Source organism: Microcaecilia unicolor, chromosome 4, assembly GCF_901765095.1.
Source record: "Microcaecilia unicolor chromosome 4, aMicUni1.1, whole genome shotgun sequence".
Lineage (NCBI taxonomy): Eukaryota > Metazoa > Chordata > Amphibia > Gymnophiona > Siphonopidae > Microcaecilia > Microcaecilia unicolor.
This window is the reverse complement of record NC_044034.1, coordinates 58,264,693-58,278,231: the sequence shown is the minus strand read 5'-3', so window position 1 is coordinate 58,278,231 and position 13,539 is coordinate 58,264,693. Positions and strand designations below refer to the sequence as shown.

The window sequence follows — 13,539 nt, the reverse complement described above, 5'->3', positions numbered from 1 at the left end:
TTTTATCAGTCATTGTTCCTTTTAAGATGTGGGGATTGGAAGGGATGAGAGGGAGAGGGAGGTTTTTTTGGGTGTGGGTAGGGGAGTACCTTTTAACAATAAAAAAAAATAGAAGTTTCTTTTCATGTGTATTTGGCTACTTATAAGAGATTTTCATCTTGTTCATTTTTCATGATGTTCTGTGTACCTAGATTGTGATATTATAGGGATATCCTGTCATATTTGTTTATGATGCTGTATTTCTCAGCATTTCTGTTTTTGGATATTCTCTTATTATTCAATAAATACTTCTTTAAATTTCAAAAATGAAATTACCGCAAGAGCCACGCAGTAGTCAGGCAGTAACTCCATTTTGGCGCATGTTGGGCTTTCGTAGGTGCTTACGTGGCTTAGTAAAAGGGCCCCAGAATTTCCTTTCTGCTCCTCTCCTTCTGCACCCAGTTCTAGCTTTGCCTTTCAAAACTGACTGCCAAAGGACCTTCGTAGTAGAGGGAGGGAGAAGATTATAGATCGAGTATGACCTGTGATGGCACAGGAGGCAGGCAGAAATGAGCAGACTGGGCAAAAGATGTAGTCCATTCCTGCTAACGTCTTCCGGGTTTATCCATTTCTATAAAGAAGGTTTTCCTCCAGCTGTCTTTTAGGTTCACATATACATGACCATGAGAAGCTATAATAAGTGTATAAGACAGCAACAGGTGTCTGTATGAATAAAGGAAACCTTGCTGTGTCTGCACTCCGTTCAGTTGTGAAAGAACCAGAATCCATATTTGGTGTCTTGTATAGATGATACAAATATTTTGCTCCCTATAAAATAATAGCACTTATTGTTTGCAAAAGTCCCTCATTAAACTTAAACCTTCTATTTCCAGACAACGATAGTGACAATTTTTTTTTGTTGTCCAAGAATTTTTATTGAATTTTCAAAAATTATACAAAACAATACAACAACAACAACAAAAACAGTTGAACAACAAAGGAAAAGTAATGCAAAGAAGCATAGGCGTATCTACCATATAAACAAATTTAAATTGGGTAGTAAAGAATGTTGCTGTTTTCTGGCATTTGGTCACGAATCATCAGCTCTCCCTGGCCTTTTATGGGTGACTGGTATATATAATGGTGCTTTGCTATGACTTGAGGGAATATATGTTTTTATTTGATAATCGGTGATGAGATGATATTGTATTTTAATAATATCATACATCACATTGTTGATTCAGCGATTTATATGTGATAAATAAAACAACAAATAAATGTAGTGTCCTGTGCAGATTGAGCTATTAACACATCTAGAAATATTTTAATATGATTGTTGAGGTGAAACCAAATGAATACCATGATCATACTGCAGAACAACATGCCAGGCTTAGTGCATGGTGTGACAAGGGGAGGCAGTATGAGCTAAGTGCAGGAAAAAGGCAGCTTTTACAATTGTGAACAACGGGGTGCAAAAAGTGAAGGCACTGGGAAAACAAATGGTGAATAAATCAGCATGGAGATGTTTAAAAGTAGGTTATCAACCTTTGTAATCATTATTTTGTCATGTACATTATTCACAATTGGGAGTAACTCGGGATTAGCCTAATGGTTAGTGCAGCCGCCTGAGAAGTAGGGGAACTGGGTTTGATGCCCCACTGCAACGCCTTGTGACTCTGGGTAAGTCACTTAAACCTCCATTGTCCCAGGTACAAAATAAGTACCTATATATAATGTAAGTACATAAGTAATGCCACACTGGGAAAAGACCAAGGGTCCATCGAGCCCAGCATCCTGTCCACGACAGCGGCCAATCCAGGCCAAGGGCACCTGGCAAGCTTCCCAAACGTACAAACATTCTATACATGTTATTCCTGGAATTGTGGATTTTTCCCAAGTCCATTTAGTAGTGGTTTATGGACTTGTTCTTTAGGAAACCGTCTAACCCCCTTTTAAACTCTGTAAATCAGTCTGATTGTAACCACAGAAAGGTAATATATTAAATCCCATACCCTACTAGATTTTTTGCACAAGAATGCATGCGATGAAGGTAAGGCTATGCATAATTAGGAAACACATCCGTGTGCATTATCACAGGTGTTATCCCAAACCTTTGTGCACACTGTCTCTATGTGTTGTTTACACCTCCAGTCTGTAGCAGGCCTGCCTGTGGGTGGGTTGTGAATGTGGTGGCAGGATGGCCGATCATGTGGCATATCAGGTCAGATTAGTACTGGTGGGTGGGGAGAAATGACAGCCCCGATATAAAGGGTCCAGAGACTTACCAGGTTGTAACCTGTACCTTGAGCCACCACAGGTGGAGGAAAAGTGCATCATCCACATCCACATCTGGAACACGAGAGGAATCATAGCAAAAGTAATAACGGAAAAGCACAGTTGTTAAAAAAAGAAGTAGAAATATAATACATTAAAGGAATACCCCCTCCCCTGCATAGAGATCCCTGCATCTGTCATCCGCTTTGCCTTTTAAACAGCCAGACAGTGACATCATCATAGTTCTAGCCAATTCACCTGTTGCTCTCCTCCCTCTGCCTACTTTAGTTCCAGCACAGGGTTTTGGAACTCACACTACACTGGCAGAGCAGAAACAGAGATCGGGATAGTACCTGCTTTTGGCTTTAGGCTCCCAAAGGCTGACCTGCTCGGTATCTTCAGGTAAAACCCTAGATCTGTTCTAATGTTTGGAATCTGTATTCACTTAAATGCAGGAGAGTGACTATTATCATGCTATCATGCTGTGTGAATGCAAATATTTGTTTGGTAAAATAAACTACAATTTACCACACGCTTACATTTTTCAGCATGCTCTTTCTTGACAATGCGTCTGCACTGTCGTGCCTGCCACATTGTTTTTGCACGAGTGGTGCTTTTCAGCATAGAGAACTAGATGGAGCTTCAAAGGGGACCAATTTCATCTTTTTATTTACCATCAGGATTCAGTTAAAGGGAATGGGACTTGATATACCACCTTTCTGTGTTTTTTGTAACTACCTTCAGAGCAGTTTACATAGTATATACAGGTGCTTAGCTGTAACTGGGGCAATGGAGGGTTAAGTGACTTGCCCAGATTCACAAGGAGCTGCAATGGGAGTTGAACCCAGTTCTGCAGGACCAAAGTCTGCTGCACTAATCACTAGGCTACTCCTCCAAGAAACCAAAAGGGATTATTTACTTGTGATTTCAACTGTGATACCAAAATGATGAAATTGAGCCGCAGGGAGAATTGAACTCAGTTTCCCAGGATCTAATCCACTGCCCTAACTACTAGGCTACTCCTCCTAGAGATCGAATGGATTATTTACTTGTAATTTCTTTAACTGTGAAATCAAAATGATGGGGGGTTTTGTGTGTATTAAATACAAGATACGTAAATGATTAAGGGGCCCTTTTACTAATGCTTAGCATGCACTAATAGAATTAGCGTATGCTAAATACTAAGAAGGCTATGTCATACTATGGACTTCTTAGCATTTAGTGCACACTAATTCCATAAACACATGCTAAGCTTTAGTAAAATGGCCCTTATATTAGGGGCTCTTTTCTAAGCCACGGTAGCGTTTTTAGCTCACAGTAGAAATCAGTGTGCCTCTTGGTGTTTACCACCACCTGATTTCTACCATGAGCTAAAAACACTACCGTGGCTTAGTAAAAGACCACCTTAGTAATTCCCTGGTAAGAGGTAATGTTCTAAAGCCTTTTCTGTGCTTCAAAACCTATTTTACATGCTGGAAAAGGCTTTTAGAAAATAATGTGGCAGCACATACATAAACAATATATGTCCACAGAAAGCGTGTACCTCCTTTTCTATGATGTACACATAGATGCTTCCGGGGGAGGAGCAATGTGCATGCATATGTTATAAAATATGTGAGTACAGAGACATAGGACGTGTGCACACATTTACAGCTTTTTTTGGAGCAAGTGTAAGCTTGTGTGTTGTCATTTGTGTGCTATTGGTGCTGGATCTGGGAGTCTATTCTATAAAGGCACATAGTTTTTGGATTTCTCACATAGCTAAAATTGAGCCCTCAATTTGATCTGTATAAAGTTATGACTTATCACACAGGGTACGGTATTTTAGGAAGGACCGTTTTCTAGAGAAAGCAAGATGAAAAAACAAAGCCCTCTACTCTGCCTGTTCTGTGAATAACTTGTGCATTTCAGACAGGATTTCATAAAGCCTGGAAAATGTACTTTTTACATCTGTGCAGATAGTAAAGTCCTGAGAATTCCTTTCTTCTATTCATCATTGCCTCATTACCATGGTAGCTGATAATGCTACCAGCCAATATATACTCCAAGCACACCACTCACCTCCAGGACAGATGAAAGCATTAAAATTATGCTGTACAAGTCTGAAGTGAGAGAGGCTGTTGGGTGAAGTGAGCAGCTGAGCTCTCACCCTCACCCCAACCCCATTTCTACCTCGCAGTCTGGATCTATCCAAATGTCATTCTTCTTGTGTGACAGCAACTGTACAAAGTACTGACCAAGTGGATGCCTGTGTGTGTGTGTGATAATAGCCATACTGGGTCCGACCAATAGTTCATCTAGCCCAGTATCCTGTTTCCAACAGTGGCCAATCCAGGTCATAAGTACCTGGCAGAAACCCAAATAGTAGCAACATTCCATGCCACCAATCCCAGGGCAAGCAGTGGCTTCCCCATCTCTGCCTCAATAGCAGAGTATGGACATTTCCTCCAGGAACTTGTCCAAACCTTTTTTAAACCCAGATACATTAAGTGCTGTTATCATGTCCTCTGGCAATGATTTCCAGAGCTAAACTATTCATTGAGTAAAAAAGCTAAACTATTCATTGAGAGAAAAATATTCCTTCCTATTTGTTTTCATGTAACTTCATTGAGTGTCCCCTAGTCTTTGTACTTTTTAAAAGAGTTAAAAAATTGATTCACTTCTACTCGTTCTACATCACTCAGGATTTTGTAGACCTCAATCATATCTCCTCTCAGCCATCTTTTTTCTAAGCTGAAGAACCCTAAACTTGTTAGCCTTTCCTCATATAAGAAAAAGGGAGGAGTGGCCTAGTGGTTAGGGTGGTGGACTTTGGTCCTGAGGAACTGAGTTTGATTCCTGGCACAGGCAGCTCCTTGTGACTCTGGGTAAGTCACTTAACCCTCTATTGCCTGCCGCATTGAGCCTGCCATGAGTGGGAAAGTGCAGGGTAAAAAAATAAGAGTTCCATCTCCTTTATCATTCTGGTTGCTCTTCTTTGAACCTTTTCTAATTCCGCTATATCTTTTTTGAGATATGGCAACCGGAACTGAATGCAATACTCAAGGTAAGGTTGCACCATGGAGCGATACAGAGGCATTATAGTATTCTTTATTTTGCATCCATTTCCTAATATTTCCTAGCATCCTGTTTACTTTTTTGGCTGCCACCGCACACTGGGCACAAGATTTAAGTGTATTGTCTACGACACCTAGATCTTTTTCTTGGGTGCTGACCCCCAAGGTGGACACTAGCATCGGGTAACTATGATTCAGATTATTCTTCCCAATGTGCATCACTTTGTATTTGTCTACATTAAATTTCATCTACCGTTTGGATGCCCAGGCTTCCAATTTCCTAAGGTTTTCCTACAATTTTTCACAGTCCACCTATGTTAAGGACATAAGAACATAAGAATAGCCATACTGGGTCAGACCAATGGTCCATCTAGCCCAGTATCCTGCTTCCAACTGTGGCCAATCCAGATCACAAGTACCTGGCAGAAACCCAATTAGTAGCAATATCCCATGCTACCAATCCTAGCGCAAGCAGTGACTTTCCCATGTCCATCTTAATAACACTCTATGGACTTTTCCTCCAGGAACTTGTTCAAATTTAATCACGTCACTTGTTCTGATTTCCAAATCATTTATAAATATTTTAAATAGCACCAGTCCCAGTACAGATCTCTGTGGCACTCCAGTGTTCACTCTGCTGTTTTCTGTCCAAGAGCCAATTCCTAATCCACAACAGAACATTGCCTCCTATCCCATGACTCTTTAATTTCTCAGGAGTCTCTCATGAGGAAATTTGTCAAAAGCTTTCTGAAAATCTAGATACACTACATCAACTGGCTCACCTTTATTGACATGTTTATTCATGCCTTCAAAGAAATGAATTGGTGAGGAGAGACTTCCCGTGGCTGAACCCATGCTGACTCTGGTCCATTAAACCATTGATAAACTGATGACTAACTCCTGGAGTTTTAGAATACGAAAAATCTAATGATATTAACAAGTTTACAGAGAATAACAGGGATTATGGGAAAGAAGTATTAATCAGTAATTATTAGGGCTTCGTTTTTAAATGTGGAATTTGGAATTTGTAAACAAATAAAAGCTAATTGTGAGCCCCTTTTACTAACTTGGAGTTACCGTGTGACCTTTGCGGTAATTTCAATTTTGGCGCACATCCAATACGTGTGCCTGAAAAATATTTTTTATTTTCTGGCGTGTGTCCGCTATGCATCTGACTTGCATAGGTCATTACTACCCAATTTCTTTACCACTAGGTCTATGGCTGGCAGTAAGGAATGGATGCACAGCAATTTTGATTTTGCCACACGTCCATTTTCAGGGGAAAAAAAGAGGCCTTTTTTACAGGTGCGCTGAAAAATGATTCTGCATGTGCCCAAAACCCGTGCCTACACTACTGTAAGCCATTTTTCAGCATGCCTTTGTAAAAGGACTCCTGTATCTCTTTGGTAGGGATTACAGATTGATGCATCCTAATTTCTATTCAATGCACACTCTCTCTATTCAATGCATAAACTAACGGGATGTTCTAAATTTAAGGGAGCCAAATTGTTTCTTTATATTCTAAAAATAATCTATACAAGCAAGCACTGTAAGTGAGTTTATGCAAACAATAATTTTTAAGACAATCTATTTACATTTTATTTTTACTCTCTTGCCTTACTTTGCTCTCAAGTCTTTTCACCTTTCTGGATACTTCCCCCTTTGTTCTTTACTTTTATAGGTTAGGGATCATGCAGTCCTATGATCCAATATTTGTTTATCTGTGTGTGTGTTATTTTACATTTTCTGCCCCCAGTGGTTTCTCCTCCTCCTCCTCTCTAGACAGGATGTCCAGGAGTTCAATGAGTTGTTGTATGGCCCAAAGGCTAGAGGTGCACCTTTTCTGAGACCCATCCTTAGTTCTGCTTGTTGGTTAACAGCAGGCACCATAGCTACACCAGCAGCAATCTTCCCTCCCTCCTTTGATCTGAATGCACCACTTCTGCAGTGCATCCAGGCTTGATAGGTCCTGGCAGCTGAAGCATTCAAACTTGGATTCCATGTATACAGTCATAGGACTAGGCATATTAAGTTTTTAGCCTTATTTGTTTGGTTAGTGTTTACTATTACTACTACTACTACTATTACTACTACTACTGCTGCTACTCCATACCACTTCTAAGGGGCTGGTAGGCATCTACAGCACTGTCCAGATATGCATAAGAGACAGCTCCTTTTCTACAGAGCTTACAATCTAGTCAAGATGAACATACATGAAAACTAAGAGAATCTTTGAGAATGTATTTATTATACAGAAACAGTTAAGGTTTAAAATAAACCGCAAAAGTTGTGTTTTTCAACTAGATTTGAATAAGGCCAGTGAGGGAGCACGACACACCAATTGAAGAAGTCTGTTCCAGGCATACGGCACAGTAAGGTGGAACTAACAGAGATGGCGTTCATAAAGAAAGGTGTAGGGAGAGAGAAGAGAAGTAATGAACAGCTGCTAATTGAATGCATTTTCAAATAAGAGAAACTCAAATTATATGCATAAGCAGATAGAAAGTCAATGCAATGAATGAAGAAGGGGTTATATTCATTGTAGAGATGCTTAAGGATGATACGTTATGCACCTGAATTCTGAATGAATTGTAGTAGAGAAAAATGGTTCAAAAAGATACCCATAAAGTCCAGGTTGCAGTAGTCTAAGTAGGAGATGATAAGAGAGTAGTAGATGTACATTTTGGCAGTAGGCTGAGAAATGAATACTAGGGACATGCATTTGTTAGCATGCATTTAATTTTTTAACAGTGTATCTTCAAACTGCAAAATCAATTTAACATGGATTAACCTATGAATTAACATATATACAATGGATCTGTGTGCGCTGGAAAGTTCTAATGCACAATTAGAATGAATGCCTGAAATGAACTAAAAAAAAAATGCCCCCTAATCCAAAAAGGTTTTTGCCTGTGCACATCCTTAGAAGGGGCAGATTTACCAATGACACAGTTTGGCAGTGTTTTAGACGTGTGTAGAAGGAGAAAGGGGCATCAAAGTTAATTGGGTATATGATTAAAACAACCACATGTTGGTATGATTTGTTGTGGATTTCTCTCATTTATTAGCATTGAGGAAAATAGATATTTATTTTTCTTGAAATGAGTTGAGAACAGTTGTGGTGTTGGTGGCCAGTTTTATAAAGCATTAACCCCGAATTCTATTTAAATGTTCCCAAAATTGCGTGTGCATCTTAATTGAATAACAAGCCATTAACTAGCAATAATTGGGCACTAACAACAATTATTGCATTTAATTGGCTCCAATTAGGATTTGCATGCGCATCTTGCTAAGCGCTATTCTATAAAGATCTGCACACAAATCTTTTAGCATGCAATTGAAAAGGGGGCGTGGCCACGGGAGGGACGTGGACAGGTCAGAGGCATTCACGAAAGATGAATGCAGTATTATAGAATTTGGGGGATCTCGACCTAACTTAGGGGCCCTGTTACTAAGGCATGCCGAAAAGTGGCCTGCGCTGGTGTAGGCGCGTGTATTGGACGCGCGCAGGTCCATTTTTCAGGGCACCTGCAAAAAAGGCCTTTTGGTTTTGTGGCCGAAAATGGATGTGCGGCAAAATTAAAATGAGCACGCATCCATTTTCGGCCTGAGACCTTACCGCCACCCATTGACTTAGCGGTAAGGTCTCATGCGTTAATCGGGCGGTAATCATCAGTGTGTTCACTGCCAATTACCGCCCGGTGAGCGCCACACGGTAGAAAATAAAAAATATTTTCTGCTGTGGATTTTGGACGTGCGTCAAAAATAGAATTATCACCCGGGGCACGCGGTAGTCGGGCAGTGGTTCTAATTTGACGTGCGTTGGACACGCGTAAGCACCTACATGCCTTAGTAAAAGGGCTGGGTTAAATCTGGGCTTAGCGCATGGTAAAATCTCATTCAGCACATGTTAAGCCCAGATTGTAGTGCATTTTAGTGAAAGGGCCCCTTAATTTCTTACTTTCCAGGGGGAAATCTAACAGGCCAGATTATAGAACCAGTGACATTTGAGTCCTGGTTCATCAAGGTCTTGTCCAACAGACAGAATGTGAATCAGCTCCTTGGTTGCATCAGCAGTATTAGCTTCCTTATTTTTGCCCAGAATGCTACAGAATTATGAATGCTCACCAGGTAGATAGGATTCTTGTCATCCAGTAAATGGTGTCCTTAGCAGAACAGTGTTTCTTAAGATCGCAAAAGAGACATGGGTTCTGTGCTTGTTGACAGCCAATACCACTTCCTAAGGCACCTGATGTTCCATGGAAATATTCTATTCAAACACTGGCTAGGCTTAGAGCTAATGCTGTTTGTACTTAATGCCTGTCACAAATAGCAAGTAGTTAGGCTATCTTCAAGCTGAAAATAACCTACACTACATGTATGCAACTTGACTTAGTCTGCCAGTCTTGAAATGCCTGTTTCTTATTTCTCATTGCATGCCTCCTCTGGGTGTGAGTTCAACTGAAGCATATCAATTTCAGGAACACACCCACATTTAGAGGTACATGTGCATTTCAACTGCTACGAAGTTCAGATTAGCATTTTCATAGTGAACACATTATTACTGCTTATCTCGTATATATTAGTGACGATACTTTATATATTAATATAATTTAAAGTTTATTTATTATAACTACAAAATGGTTCTACATATATTTTTGATGTATAAAGTATACTTTCCATCTATTGTTTCATTTTTTGAAGAAAGAACAAATACTTTCAATTGTACTACTCATTTTTCTATTACAATTGTATACATTTAATTAAAATATTTAAAAAATCAATTATCTCCCTGCGATTCCCTTTCCCCTCCCATCCCTCTTCATGCTTCATTCCATCAAAATTTGAAAAATATATCTACCCTACAAATCAAAGGTTCCTGATTGGAATGATTTTCTCATAAGATGTGTTTAGCTGATACCGATAGTATATTTGATCATGTTAAATATAGTGTAAGGTTATCAAAAGTTTTTATTGCCTCTCAAATAAGACCTTCTGAAACAATATGGAATATAAAACATGCAGACTTTGTGGTGTTATGTACAATCCACTCTTATTTGTAATATTTCAGGGCGCACTCTCAGTGTCCCCCCGACCTCTGCTGCACATCACAGTCCCAGAGGGGATTCCTGGCAGATTCCATTCTCCTGAAGCTCCGACCTCTGCCTCTCTACTGATCCACCCACCTACAGAAAATGGAACGATCCACGCAAGAGCTCTTCCTCAACTTCATGATCGTCCTGATTACCGTGCTGCTCATGTGGCTGTTGGTGAAATCCTATCAGGAATAATGGATAGTGAGGAACTTATTGGATTAATGTAGGCGTATGTGTCAGTCCAGATGTGCGTAAGCTATACCATAGTTTACAGATGTACAACCTGGGCACACCCTGCCTTTCTGTGCCCTTTGCTTTGCTCTCTCCTGGCCTGATTTTCTTTCAGATGGAATGGAAGTAAAGTTTGTTTTTCTATCCCATGCTCATCTTTACTTAGGCTATGTTGCCCCACATAGCTATTCCATGTCCGCCTATTATTCTGTAGTGATCTAGATGTAAAACGAGAAGCACAAAAGTCCATCAATGGATATCAGATAATTTTATGTTCTCAACACCCATCGCTGCAAAACACTAACTTAAGATGCCCTATTTGTGATGTTTAATCTCAGATGTGAGCCAATGTTTGGTATAATGATGTAACCTTTACAGTATGTTTCATTAAATCGAATATGAAAAACAATCCCTTGGAAGACCCCTGTTGTGACTGAAAGAAATGCAAAAACTGTTCCTGATATCATGATGTGTGCAGTTCACCTAAATAAAGAACACATGTGAACATCCCATCTTTGTTGTTAGTTTCATCTTAATTGTTATAGCTAAGAGCTTAAGGGTGTTAAAATCTAACAAATCACAAAAAAAGGGGTGGCAGTTTTCAAAAGCTATTCATCAGTAGAAATAACTAGTTACACATGTGAAAGAGCTCATTGAACTATGCCCACCTTACGCGTAGGTAAAATTATGCATATTATTCTGTGCACATTCATCCACTGTCAGTGCACGTGTTTCAGCAGGGAAGGGGGAGGGGGCAGAGCTAGGGCTAGGATTGCTACAGTAATATTGTAGATGACAGTAGATAAAAACTGAAATGGCCTCTTTAGTTTGGTCATTAAGCAGTCAGGTGGTAAACTATGCAGGCTCCTCCACCTACCCTGAAGCCTTTGTTTAGGGTTGTAACGGCTGTTTTTCGGAAATGCAATGAAGTCATTCTACCGCTGTTTAGAAAAAACAATTCCCATAACAGGAATTGAGTCCAAGGTGCCTCGGTAAAAACCAGGAATCCAAGCAGCCAGACCATATAGGAGAGAGGAGATGTTTAAAAATAATTCTGCATCAGTCAGGAATCAAATGGGTCAACTATTTGGAAAGCAGATATTTCACCATTATAGCCTTCTACAAAGAAAAAGGGGAAATGATAACGGATAAGAACATAACATACTGGGTCAGACCAATGGTCAATCTAACCCAGTATCCTGCTTCCAGCAGTGGCCAATCTAACGTAGATCACAAGTACCTGACAGAAACCCAGTTAGTAGCAACATTCCATGCTACTAATCCCAGGGCAAGCAGTAGCTTCCCTCAAGTCTATCTCAATAACAGACTATGGACTTTTCATCCAGGAACTTGTCCAAACCTTTTTAAAACCCAAATAAGCTAACCGCTGTTATGACATCCTCCGGCAGTGAGTTCCAGAGCTTAACTATTCTTTGAGTGAAAAAATATTTCCTCCTATTTGTTTTAAAAATATTTCCACGTAATATAGAAATAAGTAGTAGTAGTAGTAGTAGTAATTTGAGTGTCACCTAGTCTTTGTACTTTTTGAAAGAGTGGAAAAATTGATTCACTTCTACCTCAATCATTACCTCCCCCCCCCCCCTCCCAGAGATCTCTTTTCCAAGCTGAAGAGCCCTAATCTGGGTTCTTCTATCTCATCTTTACCCAACAGGGAGTTAGAGTTGAGAAAACCCTACAGGAGAGGAAGTCCGAATGGAGAGTTGAACATGGTCTACAGTACAGAAGAAAGAATGAGATTTTATAGCACATGAGCACAAGCACGGATATTGATCACCCTGAAAAAGCAGTTATACTATTCTGACACAACAGTGACTCGAGCTCCATCTCGGGTGTGACTAGAGTACATTTAAATTGAAAAGTATGGATGAATAACTTGCATTGTTAGAATATATGGAGGTAGGATAGGCCGCAGTGCAATGATGTAAGGCTGCTTATATTATGTACTCGAGCAATCGGGGTGATCAGTAATAGGCACAACTGAGCACTGTTCACTTTTACATTTTAAGCTACCTAGGGATAGCCTTGGTGGCAGAACTATGTAGTTATTGAATACAAGAGCATATTTAAAATAAAAAAAGGTTTCCAATGAAGTCCCACTACAAAAATAGTGCCATGTGCTGCCTGGTTACTGCCAGGTTAGTGCGGGAGCGCGGTAAGGGCTCCCCCCCCCCTGGCTGCGTGGCAAGTGCTTTACTTGCCGCATGGTCATTTCCTGCAGAAAAGAAAGACCTACCCTTTTTACCTGCTGCAGTAAAGTGGGCCTCAGCGAGCATCAATAACACACACTGACACCAGCGCAGGCCCCCTTTTGCCACAACTTGGTAAAAGGGAACCAAAGTCTTTTGGAAATTAAGACAACTTAAGAGAACAAGGCATTATTTCGCTCTTAATTCTCATTACTAGTACATTCTTTAGGGCCCTATTTACTAAGCTGCACGGTAGGAGCGCTAACTTTTTAGCGCGTACTAATGCTAGAGACACCCATATATTCCTATGGGTGTCTCTAGCGTTAGCTATGGATGTCTCTAGCGTTAGCGTGCACTAATTTTTAATGCGTGCTAAAAGGTTAAAGTGCCTACAGCACGGCTTTTACAAAGGAATGCTGAAAAATGGCCAGTGGTAGTGTAAACGCGCGTTTTGGGCGTGCACAGAATCATTTTTCAGTGCACCTGTAAAAAATGCCTTTTTAAAAGTTTTGTCAAAAATGGATATGTGGCAAAATGAAAATTGCTACGCGTCCATTTTGGGTCTGAGGCCTTACTGCCAGCCATTGACCTAGTGATAAAGTTTCACACGGTAACCGGGCAGAAAGAACCTATGTGCATCAAATGCTACTTGGCGCGCGTCCGATGTGCGTGTCCGAAAATACAAATTATTTTTCG

The 13,539-nt window shown here is 40.2% G+C and overlaps 1 protein-coding gene across 1 annotated transcript; it reads left to right on the top strand.

Moving 5' to 3' along the window:
* Positions 1-2,547: 2,547 nt before the first annotated feature.
* On the top strand, positions 2,548-11,148 carry SLN (sarcolipin). Its single transcript, XM_030199378.1, has 2 exons — positions 2,548-2,655; positions 10,381-11,148. Exon 2 carries the CDS (start codon positions 10,505-10,507, stop codon positions 10,598-10,600), a length of 96 nt encoding a protein of 31 aa, XP_030055238.1. The 5' UTR covers positions 2,548-2,655; positions 10,381-10,504; the 3' UTR covers positions 10,601-11,148.
* Positions 11,149-13,539: the final 2,391 nt, after the last annotated feature.

Bases quoted from the DNA above. Each gene is read 5' to 3' on its own strand.
- SLN (XM_030199378.1), top strand. From the start codon at position 10,505: ATGGAACGATCCACGCAAGAGCTCTTCCTCAACTTCATGATCGTCCTG.